Below are 15,981 nucleotides of genomic sequence, written 5' to 3' on the forward strand. Positions count from 1 at the left end.
TTCAAGGCCCTGTGTACTCTGGCTCTTGACAATCTCTCTGACCTCTCTCCTACCAGTTTCCCTCACACCAACTATCCTCTAGCCATATTACCCTTAGAAAGATTTTTCCCATCTTTCCTTTTCCTCGGATCTTCACATGGAAGATGCAATATCTACCCTCCAGGTCTCAGCTCTAACGTCACCTCCATAGAGTACCACTCCCTAACTTCCTTAAAGTCCTCCTTCCAATTCAAATTTTCTGTATCATCACCCCATTTAATTATCTTTGTTTTTTTTTTTAAACCAGGTCAGAGTAATACTAAGTTTATTTGCTCTGTTGTATTTAATTTTTTTAGTATAATTGACACACAATGTTACGGTAGTTTCAGCTATACAACACTGTGATTCCAGAGAAGTCTACACATTATGCTATGCTCACCACAAGTGTAGCTGCCATCTGTCACCATACAATACTATTACGGTATCATTAACTATATTCCCTAAGCTGTGCCTTTTATTCCTATGACTTATTCATCCCGTAACTGGAAGACTGTATCTCCTACTCCCCTTCATCCATTTTGCCCACACTCCCTTCCCTCTGGCAACCATCACTTTGTTCTTTATATTTATAAGTCTGATTCCACTTTTTGTTTATTCATTTGTTTTGTTTTTTAGATTCCACGAGTTAAATCCTACAGTATTTGTCTTTCTTGGTCTGATTTATTTCACTTAGCATTATACCCTCTAGGTTCGTCCATGTTGTCACAATGGCAAATTCTCATCCTTTTCATGGCTGAATAATATTCCTGTGTGTGTGTGTGTGTGTGTGTGTGTGTGTACCACATCTTCCTTATCCATATATCTATTGATGGACATTTAGATTGCTTCCACATCTTGGCTATTGTAAATAATGCTGCAATAAACACAGGAGTACATGTATCTTTTCGAATTAGTGTTTTCATTTCCTTTGGGTAAATACCCAGTAGTGAAATTATTAGATCATGCGGTATTTCTATTTTTAATTTTTTGAGGAACTTACATACTGTTTTCCTCAGTGGCTGTACCAATTTACATTCCCACCAACAGTGCACAGGGTTCATTTTTCTTCACATCCGCACCAACACTTCTTATTTCTTGTCTTTTGTGATTCAAACCATTCTGACAGGTATAGGTGATATCTCACTGTGGTTTTGATCTGCATTTCCTTGATGATTAGCAAGGTTGAGCATCTTTCCATGTGTCTGCTGGCCATCTGTACATCTTCTTTGGAAAAATATCAATTTAGATCCTCTGCCCATTTTTTTAATCACTTTGTTTTCCCATTTAATTTTCCAAACAGCACTTCTCCCCATCTAAAACAGTCTTATTGTCTCTTATTGTCTCTCTCCTCATCTCTATAATGAAAACTTCGTAAGGGTAGGTACTTGGCCTTACTATAGTATCTCTGGAACCTCAGAGAGTACTTGACACATGGTAGGTACTCAAAGAATTTTTATCAAGTGAACAATGAGTAAGTACAATAATTTTCTCTGAACTACAAGACCTGACAAATGGTAATATTCAGACTAAGAGGAACAAGTTTTCTAGTGAGAGAACGACATTTGCGAAGGCTTTAGAAAAGAATGAAATTTCAAAAACTGAAAGGCCAATATGACTAGTAAGATGAAGGTAACAGGATGAATCCAACAAGACTAGAAAAATAGGAGCTATGCTATATAGGGCCTCTTAGGTCTTATTGTGAGATTGTATACTTATGGGGAATCACAGGAAGATTTTTAAGCAGGGAGTAACATGATCAGATTTCTCTTTTCAAAATACCACTTGAGCCACAGTACAGATAATGGGAATGTGATCAGAGGAAGACATGTGGTGATTTAAAGACAATTAGAAGCTACAGCAGTTGTCTAAGCTTTACAATGGGATGGTAGAGACGGAATAGGCCAATTTAAGAGATACTTAGAAGAATCAACAGGACCTGTTACAGATGAATTGGAGGACAGGACAAAGAGGAATAACGGACTCAAGAATGATGCCTAGGTTTTGAATAAGTGAGTGAATGGCCAGTAGTAAAGGAGACTGGGGAAAGGCGATGAATTCAGTTTCTAGCATGTTAAGTCTGAGGCACTTGTGACTGAAACAAGCAGAGGTATCGATTAGGCCACTTTAATACTTAAAGGTAGGATGGGGAGTTGGACAAAATAAGCGAAAGGGAGTGAGAGCTATAGTCTTCAAGTTATGGAATGAATAAGTCACAGAGATAAAAGGTACAGCATAGGGAAGATAGTCAATGATACTGTAATAGCACTGATATGGTGACATATGGTAACTACACTTGTGGTGAGCATAGCATAATGTATAGACTTCTCTGGAATCACTACCTTGAACACCTGAAACTAATTTAACATTGCTTATCGACTACACTCAAAAAAAAAAAACAAGGATTAACTTTTCAAAAAAGGGAAATAGTCAACTGTGTGAAATAATGCAAGAAGACAAAATGAGAATACATTTGGGGGCACACATCTGGGTGGCTCAGCATCTGACTCTTGGTTTCAGCTCAGGTCATGATCTCAGGGTCATGAGATTGAGCCCTGCATTGGGCTTGGGATTGTCTCTCCCTCTGTCCCTCCTGCTCGTGCACGTGCATGCTCTCTCTTTCCCCAAAATAAATAAATAAATCTTTAAAAAATATCTACCATTAAAAAAGAGAACTAAACAGAGTTCAGTGAATTTTGCAGCAGTAGGTTACTGAACACAATTTCAGTGAAGCAGTGCTGATGACAGACAAAACAGAACAGGTTAAAGAGTAAATGCAAAGTGAGGGATGGAGGAAGGTGTAGATGATAATTTTAATAAAACTCTAAGCAACATTAAAAGAGGTCAGTTACTACATGGATCTATGAAATCAAAGGATAATTTTTTTTTTAAAGATTTTATTTATTTATTTGACGGAAAGAGACAGCCAGCGAGAGAGGGAACACAAGCAGGGGGAGTGGGAGAGGAAGAAGCAGGCTCCCAGCGGAGGAGCCTGATGTGGGGCTCAATCCCAGGACCCTGGGATCATGCCCTGAGCCAAAGGCAGACGCTTAACGACTGAGTCACCCAGGCGCCCCCAAAAGGATAATTTTCTAATACAGAAAAGACTTGAGATGTTTTGATTCCAACTGCACAAATTCAATAAAGAGAGAAGGAAAGTTTAAGGCTTTTGAAAAGGTAAGAGAAAATGGCATTCAGAGCAAAGATAATGACTGACCTTAGCTAGGAGGAAGAACATCTCTCCTCCATTATAAGAAGGAAGTAGAACAGGTTGGATAAGGATGCTAGTAAGCTTGGAGATGCAGTGGTAAGAAATTATATGTCATATAATGAGGACTATTTTCTCTATGGAATAAAAGATTAGAAAGGAAAGAGATTTTAAAAGGGAAGAGAACATTTAAAACAGTTTATGGTGAGCAGCAGAATATATTGATGTGAAAAATACAGTGGGATTGCTGGGCTATGTTAAGGGCCCACTTTTGAGCAATAATCATGATTTTAAAATGGCACTCACAGGGGCACCTGTGTGGCTCAGTCAGTTGGGCACCCAACTCTTTAATTTCAGCTCATATCACGATCTCGGGATCGTGAGATGGAGCCCCTCGTCTAGTCAGGCTCTGCACTCAGCAGGGAGTCTGCTTCTCTCTCTCTCTCTCCCTCTCTGCCCCTTCCCTTGCTCCTGCTCTCTCTGAAATAACTAAATCTTTAAAAATAAATAAATAAATAAAATGACACTCATAAACCTTTTCCAGTACACAACATTTTAAAGTAAGTATTTGTTATTGTCTTAGGTTGCTAATATTTGAATAAAGAAGTATCTTTTTCCACATGATGCATTATATACATTTCTGGTGTTTACCTTTCTGGAAGACATTAATTTCCCATGGCAAGAACAGAAAGAGTTCTCAAAAGCACCATGCTTGGGGTGCCTGGCTGGCTCAGTCAGTGGAGCATATGATTCTTGATCTCAGGGTTGTGAGATCAAGCTTCATATTGGGTGTACAGATTACTTAAAAATAAAAATTTTTAAATCTTAAAAAAAAAAAAAAGCACCATGCTTGCCTTTTCACAAAAGGGAAAAATAAAATTTATCGAATGCAATTCTATCACAGCATGTAGAAATTACTACTAGGAATTAAATATAAAGCATTCAGGAAACAAGCAACTTAAAGGTAAATTGAAGTTTTTCAATGATATACATTGTTGTTAGCACAGTATTTTTGTTCCCTTTAACTTTCAAGGAGATAAAAAATAAAAATTTGCTCTAATTAAAAGCAGCTGAGGGGCGCCTGGGTAGCGCAGTCGTTAAAGCGTCTGCCTTCGGCTCAGGGCGTGATCCTGGCGATCCGGGATCGAGTCCCACATCAGGCTCTTCCGCTGTGAGCCTGCTTCTTCCTCTCCCACTCCCCCTGCTGTGTTCCCTCTCTCGCTGGCTGTCTCTCTGTCACATAAATAAATAAAATCTTTAAAAAAAAAAAAAAAAAAAGCAGCTGAGAATATCCAGATATACATCTTGCATACTACGCTTTAAGCTCTGAATAAGAATTCACATTTGATTTAATAATTAGATAATCTCACAGAAGTTTCAGAATGTTTTTAGTTTTTAAAATATATTATGACTGAAATATTTTCTGCCTTAGAGTAAACAATATGAGTTTACCAACTGTACAGCATAAGCTTTAGATACAATCTTTAAAGGCTGTACAAAGAAATGAGTTTTTTTTTAAGATTTTATTTTTAAGTAATCTCTATACCTAACATGGGGCTCAAACTCAAAACCTCAAGATCAAAAGTTACAAGCTCCACCAACTTGTAACTGTCTAAGCCATGTATATTTCTAAAAAATTTAAAATTTGTGCAATTACCATATTTCATATTACTTTGGTAATCAGGGAAAATTAAGCTTAAATATAAAGTGAAAAATTAGGCTCTAAGTCTTAATTTCTATCAATTTACACTGAAATTCTGAGTATATGCTCAAGCCTGGAAATCCCTCATTACACTGCAATATAATGGTACTACAGTGCAATTAGTTATATATTTCACAACAAAAGAGCATTATGAACCACTCCTAGGTGTATATATGCCAAAGAACTGAAAACAGGCCCTCAAATAAATACCATACATGAATACTCACAGCAATACCATTCACAATAGCCAAAAGGCAGAAACAACTCAAACGTCCATCAATGGATGATATATACTCAATCATAAAAAGGGATTAAATAATAATACATGCTATAAAATGCTATAAAATGAATGAACATCAAAAATATTATACTTACTATGAACGGAAAGAAGCCAGAAAAAAAGGCCTCATATTGTATAATTCCACTTATATGAACTATATAGAATAGGTAAATTCAGAGAGACAGCAAATTGGTAGATGCCAGGTACTAGGTGGGTAGGGATAGGGACAAACTGCTTAATGAGTACAAGGTTATTTGAGGGGTGATAAAAATGTTTTGGAACTAGATTAAGGTGATGGTTGCACAACACTGGAAATGTACTAAATACCATTAAACTAAATACTTTAAAATGGTTGGTTTTATATTATAAGAATTATACCTGAATAAAAAAAATTCCACTTGGGAGCTCCCCTCTACTTGCTATGTGGAATGATCCCAGATTCATGAATTGCTTAATAAAGCCAATTAAATCCTCAAAAAACAAAAACAAAAACCTTCCATTACGAACCAAATAATATAGCTGTATCTAATCAGCCTGTGGCAGGAATCACTAACAAAATTAGCTGTAAGTTAAAAATATGTTGGGACGCCTGGGTGACTCACAGTTGGTTAAGTGTCTGCCTTCAGCTCAGGTCGTGATCCCAGGGTCCTGGGATTGAGTCCTGCATCAGGCTCCTTGCTCAGCAGACAGCCTGCTTCTCCATCTGCCTGCCTGCTTATGCTTGCTGTCTCTCTCTCTCTCTGACAAATAAATAAATAAAATCTTGAAAAGAAATTAAAAATGTTAACTGTAGGGGCGCCTGGGTGGCACAGCGGTTAAGCCTCTGCCTTCGGCTCAGGGTGTGATCCCGGCGTTATAGGATCGAGCCCCACATCAGGCTCCTCTGCTATGAGCCTGCTTCTTCCTCTCCCACTCCCCCTGCTTGTGTTCCCTCTCTCGCTGGCTGTCTCTCTCTCTGTTGAATAAATAAATAAAATCTTTAAAAAAAAAAAAAATGTTAACTGTAAATATATATTAACTATTTTAAAGCTCTTTTTGTCACAAATTACAGTAACATTCATTATCTTTTCTCCACATATAAAACTTATGCAACGATTTAATAATAAGCCTTTATCTTTCAGTGGAATATATTAAAGTATTTGTGGATGAAATGATATATAAAAGATAGGCTTTATAATAATGTATGGAGATTTAAGAGGAATACAGATGAAAGGAGACTCACCATGAGTTAATACTTGTTAAAGGTGGGTGATGAACATATGAGGTTTCATTATATATTCTCTTCATTTCTGAGTATTTTTGAAATTTTCCATAATAAATTTTCAATTATTGCATTAATTATTGGTAAAATAAGATTTAAAATTAGTTTCCGTATACTTTAAGTTATATTTGAAATAATCCTACCAATATTCTTTAATCAACATAAATCACAATTCTGCAAACATCTGAAGTTGCTAAAGCTCAGATACATATCAAAAGTAGAATCTATTTGATAACACACATTATCTTTCTAAGGATGTTTTATCTTGCTTTCAGATTTTCTTCACAAACTTCACTTCACTACGAATTTTTTCTAAGAAAATTTCATTTTGTAGATAGAGAAAATTAGTAGAACCAAGTGGCTTTTTTTTTTTTAAGATTTTATTTATTTATTCGACAGAGATAGAGATAGCCAGCGAGAGAGGGAACACAAGCAGGGGGAGTGGGAGAGGAAGGAGCAGGCTCATAGCGGAGGAGCCTGATGTGGGGCTCGATCCCATAACGCCGGGATCATGCCCTGAGCCGAAGGCAGACGCTTAACTGCTGTGCCACCCAGGCGCCCCAGTAGAACCAAGTTTAACTGTACTTATTTCAGTTGACATGGAGTCGTAACACTAGAAAACTTCAATAGGAAATTTCAAGTCTCCTTTCTAAGGAATTAATGTTTACTGTTAAAATTATCAGCTCAGCTATTTCCTTTAAATATAAAATCCAGGAATGTCTGGGTGGCTCAGTTGGTTAAGCGTCTGCCTTAGGCTGAGGTCATGATCCCAGGGTCCTGGGATCAAGTCCCTCCTCAGGTTCCTTGCTCAGCGGGGAGCCTGCCTCTCCCTCTGCCTACCACTCCCCCTGTCTGCGTGCTCGAGTTATCTGCCCCCCCACCAACAAACAAATAAATAAATAAAATCTTTAAAAATAAACACATAAATAAATAAATAAAAATAAATAAATAAAATCCAGGGACTCCTGGCTTGCTCAGTCCGTAGAGCATGCAACTGTTCATCTTGCAGAGAGTTTAAGCCCCTCGTTGGGTGTAGAGATTACAAATAAAAAACATTAAATAAATAGGGGGCGCCTGGGTGGCACAGCGGTTGGGCATCTGCCTTCGGCTCAGGGCGTGATCCCAGCGTTATGGGATCGAGCCCCACATCAGGCTCCTCCGCTGTGAGCCTGCTTCTTCCTCTCCCACTCCCCCTGCTTGTGTTCCCTCTCTCGCTGGCTGTCTCTATCTCTGTCAAATAAATAAATAAAATCTTAAAAAAAAAAAAAAAAAACATTAAATAAATAAATGAATAAAAATAAAATCCAATAACTACTATTTTCCAAAAGTTTTATCTTCTCAATGCTGTAATTTTTTAAATTTCTTTTTAAAGATTTTTATTTATTTGACACAGAGAGACACAGTGAGAGAGGGAACACAAGCAGGGGGAGTGGGAGAGGGAGAAGAAGGTTTTCCGCTGAGCAGGGAGCCCGATGCGGGGTTCAACCCCAGGACCCTGGGATCATGACCTGAGCCAAAGGCAGACGCTAAACGACTGAGCCACCCAGGCGCCCCTTACTTTTTGTTTTGTTTTGTTTTTATAAATAAAGTTTTATTGGAACATAGCCATGCTCATTGTTTGTGTATTATCTACCACTGCTTTCACACTACAGTGGCAGAGTGAAGGAGCTGCAAATGAAACCATACGGCCCAGAAAGCCCAGAATATGTATTTTGTGACACTTAAAGTTTGCTGACTCCCACCTCAGAGAATTTTGAAGAAAGTTAGAAGGGCTCAAGTATGCCCTCTTCCTTTCCACCAACATTAAAGACTTCTCCTCCACTCTCCATTCTTTGGGGAGGGAAAGTTGACTCCTCCTTTGCCTGCCATGTTGGAAATGTTAACATTCAGCCTCGAGAGATGGTCCCTCCAGGGGCAGGGTTGACACACATGGGTGGAAGGCGGGGTAGGGGAAGTTTGCACTGACGCTGCCTGTGCTGGGCCCGATCTTTTCTGAATAAGTCCAGGCTGCACATTTCTGGCCAGGAGGGAAAGCTGGAATCCTTACACGAGCAGTGACAGTCTCAGATTTTGTAGGCTTTTGAACTGGAGCTGAATTCTCTCCTTGCTATTCCTCATCAGGAGGCTGGGCCTCCTCCCCTTGGCCTCCCCCAGTGACAAGGTCGGTGCCAAAAGGGGCAAACCAGGGGGGCCAGAATGCACCAGGCCTCCCTTTGGATGAAGGGTCCAGGCGGCACAGGGAACAGACAAAGGTCCCAGGGCACTCCGGGGGCTTCCTCCAGGCCCTGCCTCGGGGAACCGAGCATCCCGAGGTGGAGGTGTTGCGCCAATGAAGCGGCCTCTCCCGTGGTCCGCGGAGCCCCTGGCTACCAGGCCCGCCCCGGCGGACCGGCCTGGCCCCCTACCCCCGCCCCTTACTTTTTTTAAGTAGGCTCCATGCTGAGCTCCAACCCAGGGCTGGAAACTCACGACCCTAAAATCAAGACCTGAGCTGAGCTCAAGAGTTGGACGCTTACCGACTGAACCACCCAGGCGCCCCTTAATGCCGTAATTTTTTTAAATCCCTTATTTTTTGATACAGTGTCTTAACAAATAATTAGTGACTAAAAGTTTCTAGTTCTGGGGTTTGACTATTATTTCTTCTAAAATCAAACCATAACTTCAATGGAGATCACAATCGACACAAATAGACATTAGAAAAACTATACAGCTCCCCCAAAACTCAAACTTTTTTTTAAGTTTGTCCCCCCCCCCCCCCCCCAGTAATCTCTACAGCCAACATGGGGCTCAAAGCCACGACTCAGAGCTCAAGAGCAAGATCAAGAGTCACATGCTCTTCAGACTGACTGAGCCAGCCAGGCACCCACCCCCTCAAAGTTTTTTAATGCCCCTAAATTAGCACTTAACTATTACTTTAAACTTACTTTTCATCCAACATGGAAATTTTATGGAATTATATCCACATAATCTCCTAATGTTTGATTCAACCTCTTCTCCCAATGTTAGTGCTTTCCTTTCTGGCTAATATATTTTTGTTAACTCACAGATGTAATTACTAGGACAAATTTCACTCAAGATAGATAAATAGGGTTATTCTAAATGATTGAGATTAGGATGGACTGAAATGGTAGGGTTATTCCAACCAGAACCACAGATCAGACCTCCATTTGTTCAAATACCTTTCCTCCACTACAAGGAACATTAGCATTCTTCAGCTATCAGAACCAACTGGAGGAAGCAGAAGCACACAGAAGGAATGAGAAAAGTGTCCTCATCCTGAGGGACTAGAATATCCAAAAGACACAAGCATGCTAAAACTCAGGATCTAAACAGATCAGGACTAAATCAAAGCACCACAGGTAAAGTTCTTATTAGTATCAAAGGTACAAAAGGAAAAAGGAGAGGACATTAGTTTTATTTTTTTTTTAAGATTTTATTTATTTTGGGGGGGATGGGGGAGGGTTGGAGAGGAAGGGAGAGAAAATCTCAAGCAGATTTCACACTGAGCACAGAGCCCAGTGCAGGCCTTCATCTCACTACCCTGAGATCATGACCTGAGTTGAAACCAAGAGTCAGATGCTTAACTGACTAAGCCACCCAGGCGCTCCAGGACATTAGTTTTAATACAAACTTTCAAATGACAAACAGCCCTAAAAAACAGTCCATATTCTTGAGAGCATTATTAAGAGAGCATATATTAAGAAATATAATATTCTATTCTTATGAATGGACTTTTGTAAGATGTAATATGGAAGGTCAGATCCTCTCTGCTTCATAGCAACATTAATAAACATATTGTGACATGATACGGATCAATCTAACAATTAACTGAGGATCTTCCATAAAATTATCTGAAGACCGGTTTTGAAAAAATAAATAAATAAAATTTAACAATAAAGCTCTGGGGCACGTGGCTCAGTCGGTTAAGCGTCTGCCTTGGGCTCAGGTCGTGATCTCGGGGTCCTGGGCTCAAGCCCCACATGGGGCTCCCTGCTCAAGGGGGTGTCTGCTTCTGCTTCTCCTTCTGCCTCTGCCCATCCCCCACTCATACTTGCTCTCTCTCTCAAATAAATAGAATCTTTCTTTTAAAAAGCCCTGTTTTTACTTTAAATATAATTGTCATAACATTAGTTTCACATGTACATCATTCAATATTTGTATATACTGCAAAATGATCACCACAATAAATCTAGTTAACATTCATCACCACACAGTAATAATTTTTTTCTTTCCTGTGCTGAGAATTTTTAAGATCTATTCTCTTAGCAACTTTCAAATGCACAATTCAGTATTAACTATAGTCACCACACTGTACATTACTAAAAGCCTGTTTAATTCATTTAGATTTCCAACCTAGATCTCTAATTTCACTAGCCCCTGCTGTACTCAAAATGCAAAGTGCAATTCCAAGAATTTTACCATTTCTAATCCATCCTAATCTCCTTAATCATTTTGACTGTCTTTACCTGAACTTAGTTTGTGTGGAAATCAGAAATAACCATAATACTTCAAGACTTTTTTGTTATCTTCTTCTAATTTTGTTTAAAGATTTTATTTATTTGAGAGAGCGAGCGAACAAGAGCAGGTGGAGGCATAGAGGGAGAGGGAGAAGCAGACTCCCCGCTGAGCAGGGAGCTCAACTTGGGGCTCAATACCAGGACTAGGAGATCATGACCTGTCCCGAAGGCAGACGCTTAAACAACTAAGCCACCCAGACATCCCTGTTAACTTCCACTAATTATTCTACAAATTTTCTTATCACAACTGCAAAGCTGAACAAGAATTTAAAAACAGACAAGGATGTACAGAAAGGAAAAAGATCCACTAAGCTCAATGAAAAACTAGCCTGATTCCTATAATTCAGCACTTCAAGTGCCAAAGCTACCATCCTTTGGTGATGAAGGCAAGCCCCCAAATTACAAACATACCTGTTCTTTTATTTGCAAGTTGGAACTCAGAAGAAACAATGTTAAAATAGTTGTTAGGTTCCTAGACTTGCTCAGCAAGACATTTCTGAATTAGTTTCTTGAGTTCTAGACTCATTCAAGTCTGGAGACAGTGTGATATAGCAAGAGTATAGCCTGTGGAGCCTCTCGGAGTCCAGCAGAAACCCTGACTGCCAATTACTAACTGTATGATCAAACAAAATTCATATAACTTTACTGATTCCTAATTTCGTTTGTGAAAATACTGCCTATCATGGAGAGTTTCTGTAAGGATTAAAGATAATACAAATCAAGCAGCAGAGACTGTGACAGAGTAGGTACTCAATAAATAGAAGCAATTATAGTATCCTCTTCTCACCAGCTTTTTATCCTCTATGCTGAGGTAAATACCCCATTCAGTCAGTATTCATTAAAAGGAACTGAAGATACGGAATCAGAAAATCTGGGTTTGATTTCAGACATTATCTAATACAAGATACAGAACTTTGGGCTAGGTATTTGATGCCTCTGAACTGCAGCATAGAATTACTGTAATAATTGACATTATTTATAAACTGGCATACATTGTACAGTATCAGAAATGTTAGCTTTTACCTACACCAAACTATTCCTTCTCAAAAATTACCTGCCTTCCAAGATCAAATGTGCATAAGAAGGAGCATAAACTAACATCATGGAAGATGGAAAACAAGCTAAACTAAGTAGCTCACTGATGATATCCCCTTCATACTCCCAGACTTTAGAATATACTTGTTAGGGATGCCTGGGTTTCTCAGTTCATTAAGAGTCTGCCTTCAGCTCAGGTCATGATCCCAGGATTCTGCGGGGAGCCTGCTTCTCTCTGCCTCTTCCCCTGCTTGTGCTCGCTCTCTCTGACAAATAAATAAATAAAATCTTAAAAAAAAAAAATGTCCCAGATCAATTTATTTAAAAAAAAAAAAAAAAGAGAATATTCTTGTTAACCCAAATGTAGCTCTGGCTGGGAAAATTCCAGGCAGAAAAATTAAATTAACAAGTTGTATGGAAGACTTGTATGTCCTTCCCCAATCTAGCAATCTGCATGCTGAGAAACCTTTCTTAAGTAGTTTCTACTCCCTTTCACTTAACTTACCTTCCTATTCCCCCAAATAGTTCCCATGACAAAGGCAGTACAGAACCTAAAGTAGAGCAAAGAGAACTGGCCAGATGAGTGTATGCAAGTTGCGAGTGATTGTCCTTGACATAACCCACCAGAAAAAGGCAAAGGTTTTTCTTCACGTCTACATACAAAACATTTCATATTCTGAATATTATTTCCCCATAACAATTTCAAAAGCCCCATCCTTTTTACAATAATAGGCTCTTTTGAGAAGTTTTGCTATTAATAAAACAATTTAATAATTAAAGTCAACAGGACCCGATGAGCTAAGAAAGTGCTCTAGGCTCAACTGAACTACAGTCAAAAGAACTTGTCTGCTAAACAACTCACCTGAACTGAACTGTACTTCCAAACTATAGAAAAACAAAATGAAAACTGAACTCTCAGGATAAAAATCACCCAGGCAATAAATTAACTCATCTTGGGTATAAAAAATTCTCAAAACACAAGTGACTGCATACTTTCCCTGAGACGTGGTATGTTTATGTAGGATGTTGGTTATAACCCAATCAGAGTCACAGAAAGGATACAGAAAGATCTCAAAAGACATCTAAATCGGTATTTCTAGCACAATTTGTTTCCTATTCACAGCACCAAAGTTAGCAGCACTGCACATCACAAAATAGCTACAATATGAACTTCCACAGTGTCCATCATTTTTTTTTTTTTAAGATTTTATTTATTTGACAGAGACAGACAGCGAGAGAGGGAACACAAGCAGGGGGAGTGGGAGAGGAAGAAGCAGGCTCACAGCAGAGGAGCCTGATGTGGGGCTCGATCCCATAACGCCGGGATCACACCCTGAGCCGAAGGCAGACGCTTAACCGCCGTGCCACCCAGGTGCCCCGTCTCCATCATCTTCTGAGCCTGTCTGAGACTAACCCCATCTGAGCATCTCAGGAAGGCAGCTAGTAGCCTGCACCATGCTGCCCAAGGTTCCAAGGCTACTAAGATAAACATTATGTGTGAATTTCATCTTTCCCTCCCTCCCCCCAGGAAGATCAGAATATCTCACTGGTGTCAAACTTAGAACAACCAAAAACAATTGGGGGCCACTGGCAATGGCTCTTGGCACCATGGTATTAACATGTTTAAGAGAGACTACAGAAGAAATACCACGATTTATCTTAACTAGGAATATTACCAATAAAGTTTAAAAGTGCTTCAGGGTTACATGATAATGGCAAGAGAAGAGGAAAGAGGTCAGGGAGGAAAAAAATAAAAACCTTACAGCACACAACTACCTGGAAAAAAAAAAAAAGTAGTCAACAGACAAGTTAAAACACGTTTGCATTTGCCAACACATAGCAGTTACCACACCATATATTTGTTAGATTTCCCAACACACAAAAGAAGCTACCCTTTTATGAAGTACTTATTTAATGACTTCTACAAAGAAATGACTTTTCTGGATTGGGGGCACATTAACTTCCTGTGCTTTCCCTTTGACTTTCAAAATCTTGAGAACCCTCAGCAAATTGAGATTCACCTCAATTTTAAGGCTTTTCCTGTTAGGCTGAATACACGTTGTATGTGTTAATATCAATAAACTACAAGACCACATTTCTCTTTGAAAACTATATTCACATTTCTATAGATTTTAGAATATTTTTTAAAAGGCTAACTACAAAGTTTGCAAAAACAAGTAATACAGTAGACAGGGTTGGGCATTCAACAAGTTCATCAGAACTCCTAAAGTAAAAACCTGAAGGAGTTTATGAGATAAATTCCTACTGCTGATACTGAAGATACAATGTTACTAATATGGAAATTGAGAAATATTCGAAATATTCTGAAAACAGTATCTCCTTCTAAAAATAAAGAAAAGCATTTGCCAACACAGAAACTGTTGGTTCTTAAAAATGATAAATCACATGGGAGGCATTTCTATAAATACTTCAGTTCTGAATCGCAATAACCCGATTCTTTCAAAGCACGTTTGGTTTATGTTTTATCCTAACAAGAGAATTTCTGATGCCATTATACTCATACAAAGGACTCTGCTCTTTATTTGCTTCTATATATAGCAAACTGTTGGTTTACCCAGTTAAAGATCTACAAACCAAACTACCACAACATAAATCACTTCCAATAATTAAAATAAAAACAAATGAGATTCTGTCATAAATAAGGCCCCAAGAATGTTATAATAAATTTACAATAACATTTTATATTATGGTCGTAGGACTAAATATGTTCGGTAATCTATCTGGATTCATACTCTATGCATTTACTTAGGTCGGAAAGAGAGAAACCTCAGAAAATAAGTAACCGGAGGTTACACCGTTCTAAGTTACTTATAAAGCCAACAGTTCAAGAACTTTTGGGGAAGAGAGAGTAAGACATTTTCCAAGTAGTTAAGAAGAATTTGTTTTATAATAACGATAGTCCTAACAACCTCTAGAATACATTATGGTGGGGCGGAAGTGAAAATGATGAGAGGGGAAAAAACCCGACTTGAAAACGGACAGCCAGGCAAATTTACAAACCTTCAATTAAAGGAATTTTGCGATTAACTTCTCTTATACGCCCTCCCTCACTCCCCACCCGCTTCCTCCTCTCCTCGGGGAGGTCTGTGTTATGTGACTCATGACAAATTTTTTAAAAAATAAATAAATAAAAGACACACCCTCTGGGTTAAACTGACATAATCGCCCCCACCCCGCCTTCCCCCGACACACACCCCGCTTTTCCTCTCCCTTCTGCCGCTCCTCCCCGCGCCTCGTCCCTGCCCTTTCCTCTCCCCGTCCTAGACCCCCTCTCCGGACGGAGAGGCAGCTGCCTCTCCCACACAGGAGTCCAGAGAATGGAAGGCTGCCGAGGGCAGCGCGCGACCCGGGGGGGCCAGCCCGAAAGGAGGCGGACAGCAGGGGAGCGCCGGGCTCCGGCGGCGGCGAGCTCCGGGTTCCCTCGCCCATTTTCTCTCTCCCCTTCTATCGGTTTCAACCACCACAGCCACTTCCTGTATCGCAGCCCGACTCCCTCAGCCCAGCCACTTGATCTCCCCGGCTGGGGGTTGGGGTTGGGGTTGGGGCTGAGGCAGCCGCTGAGGTTACGGCAGTTCCCCACCCCGCCCAGTGGGCTGGTCACTCGGGCTGCAGGCGGTGGATCCTCGGCCCGGCCGGCCAGCGCCCGCCCGCTCGCCCGCGCTCCTCACCTGTATGTAGTTGTTTTCACAGTAGTCCGCCACCCGGGTCAGATTCTGGTAACTCTCTATCAGCGCCCTCTTGCCAGACGGGATCTCCTCCTCTAGTAACATCTGCAGCTCTGCCATTTTCCACCCCTCTGCATCGCTTCCTCTCGCACTAAAGAGACGGAGGCAGCAAGGTCCGCGGAGGCGCAGAGCACCTCACAGCCCGGATACAAACCGCCTACCGCCCTCCCGCCTGGTATTGTGGGACGGCACCTCCTCCTCTTCCTCCTCACTCTCT

General features: G+C 40.1%; 1 protein-coding gene across 11 annotated transcripts in view; it reads right to left on the reverse strand.

The window, feature by feature from the left end:
• The window catches only part of ABI1 (abl interactor 1), a 122,186-nt gene extending 106,205 nt beyond the window's left edge, over positions 1-15,981 (reverse strand). For 4 of the 11 annotated variants that reach the window (XM_087857610.1, XM_087857611.1, XM_045775362.2 and 1 more), the window contains exon 1: positions 15,708-15,981. In XM_087857610.1, the coding sequence (XP_087713736.1) occupies positions 15,708-15,824 (117 nt within the window). In that variant the 5' untranslated portion in view covers positions 15,825-15,981. Of the gene's footprint in view, positions 1-1,018; positions 2,631-15,707 lie in introns of those variants that run through there. The other 7 variants (XM_045775355.2, XM_045775359.2, XM_045775354.2 and 4 more) reach the window with 3 other exon arrangements.

Source organism: Ursus americanus, chromosome 31 (assembly GCF_024610735.1).
Source record: "Ursus americanus isolate L20-20 chromosome 31, mUrsAme1.1.p, whole genome shotgun sequence".
NCBI classification, from domain to species: domain Eukaryota; kingdom Metazoa; phylum Chordata; class Mammalia; order Carnivora; family Ursidae; genus Ursus; species Ursus americanus.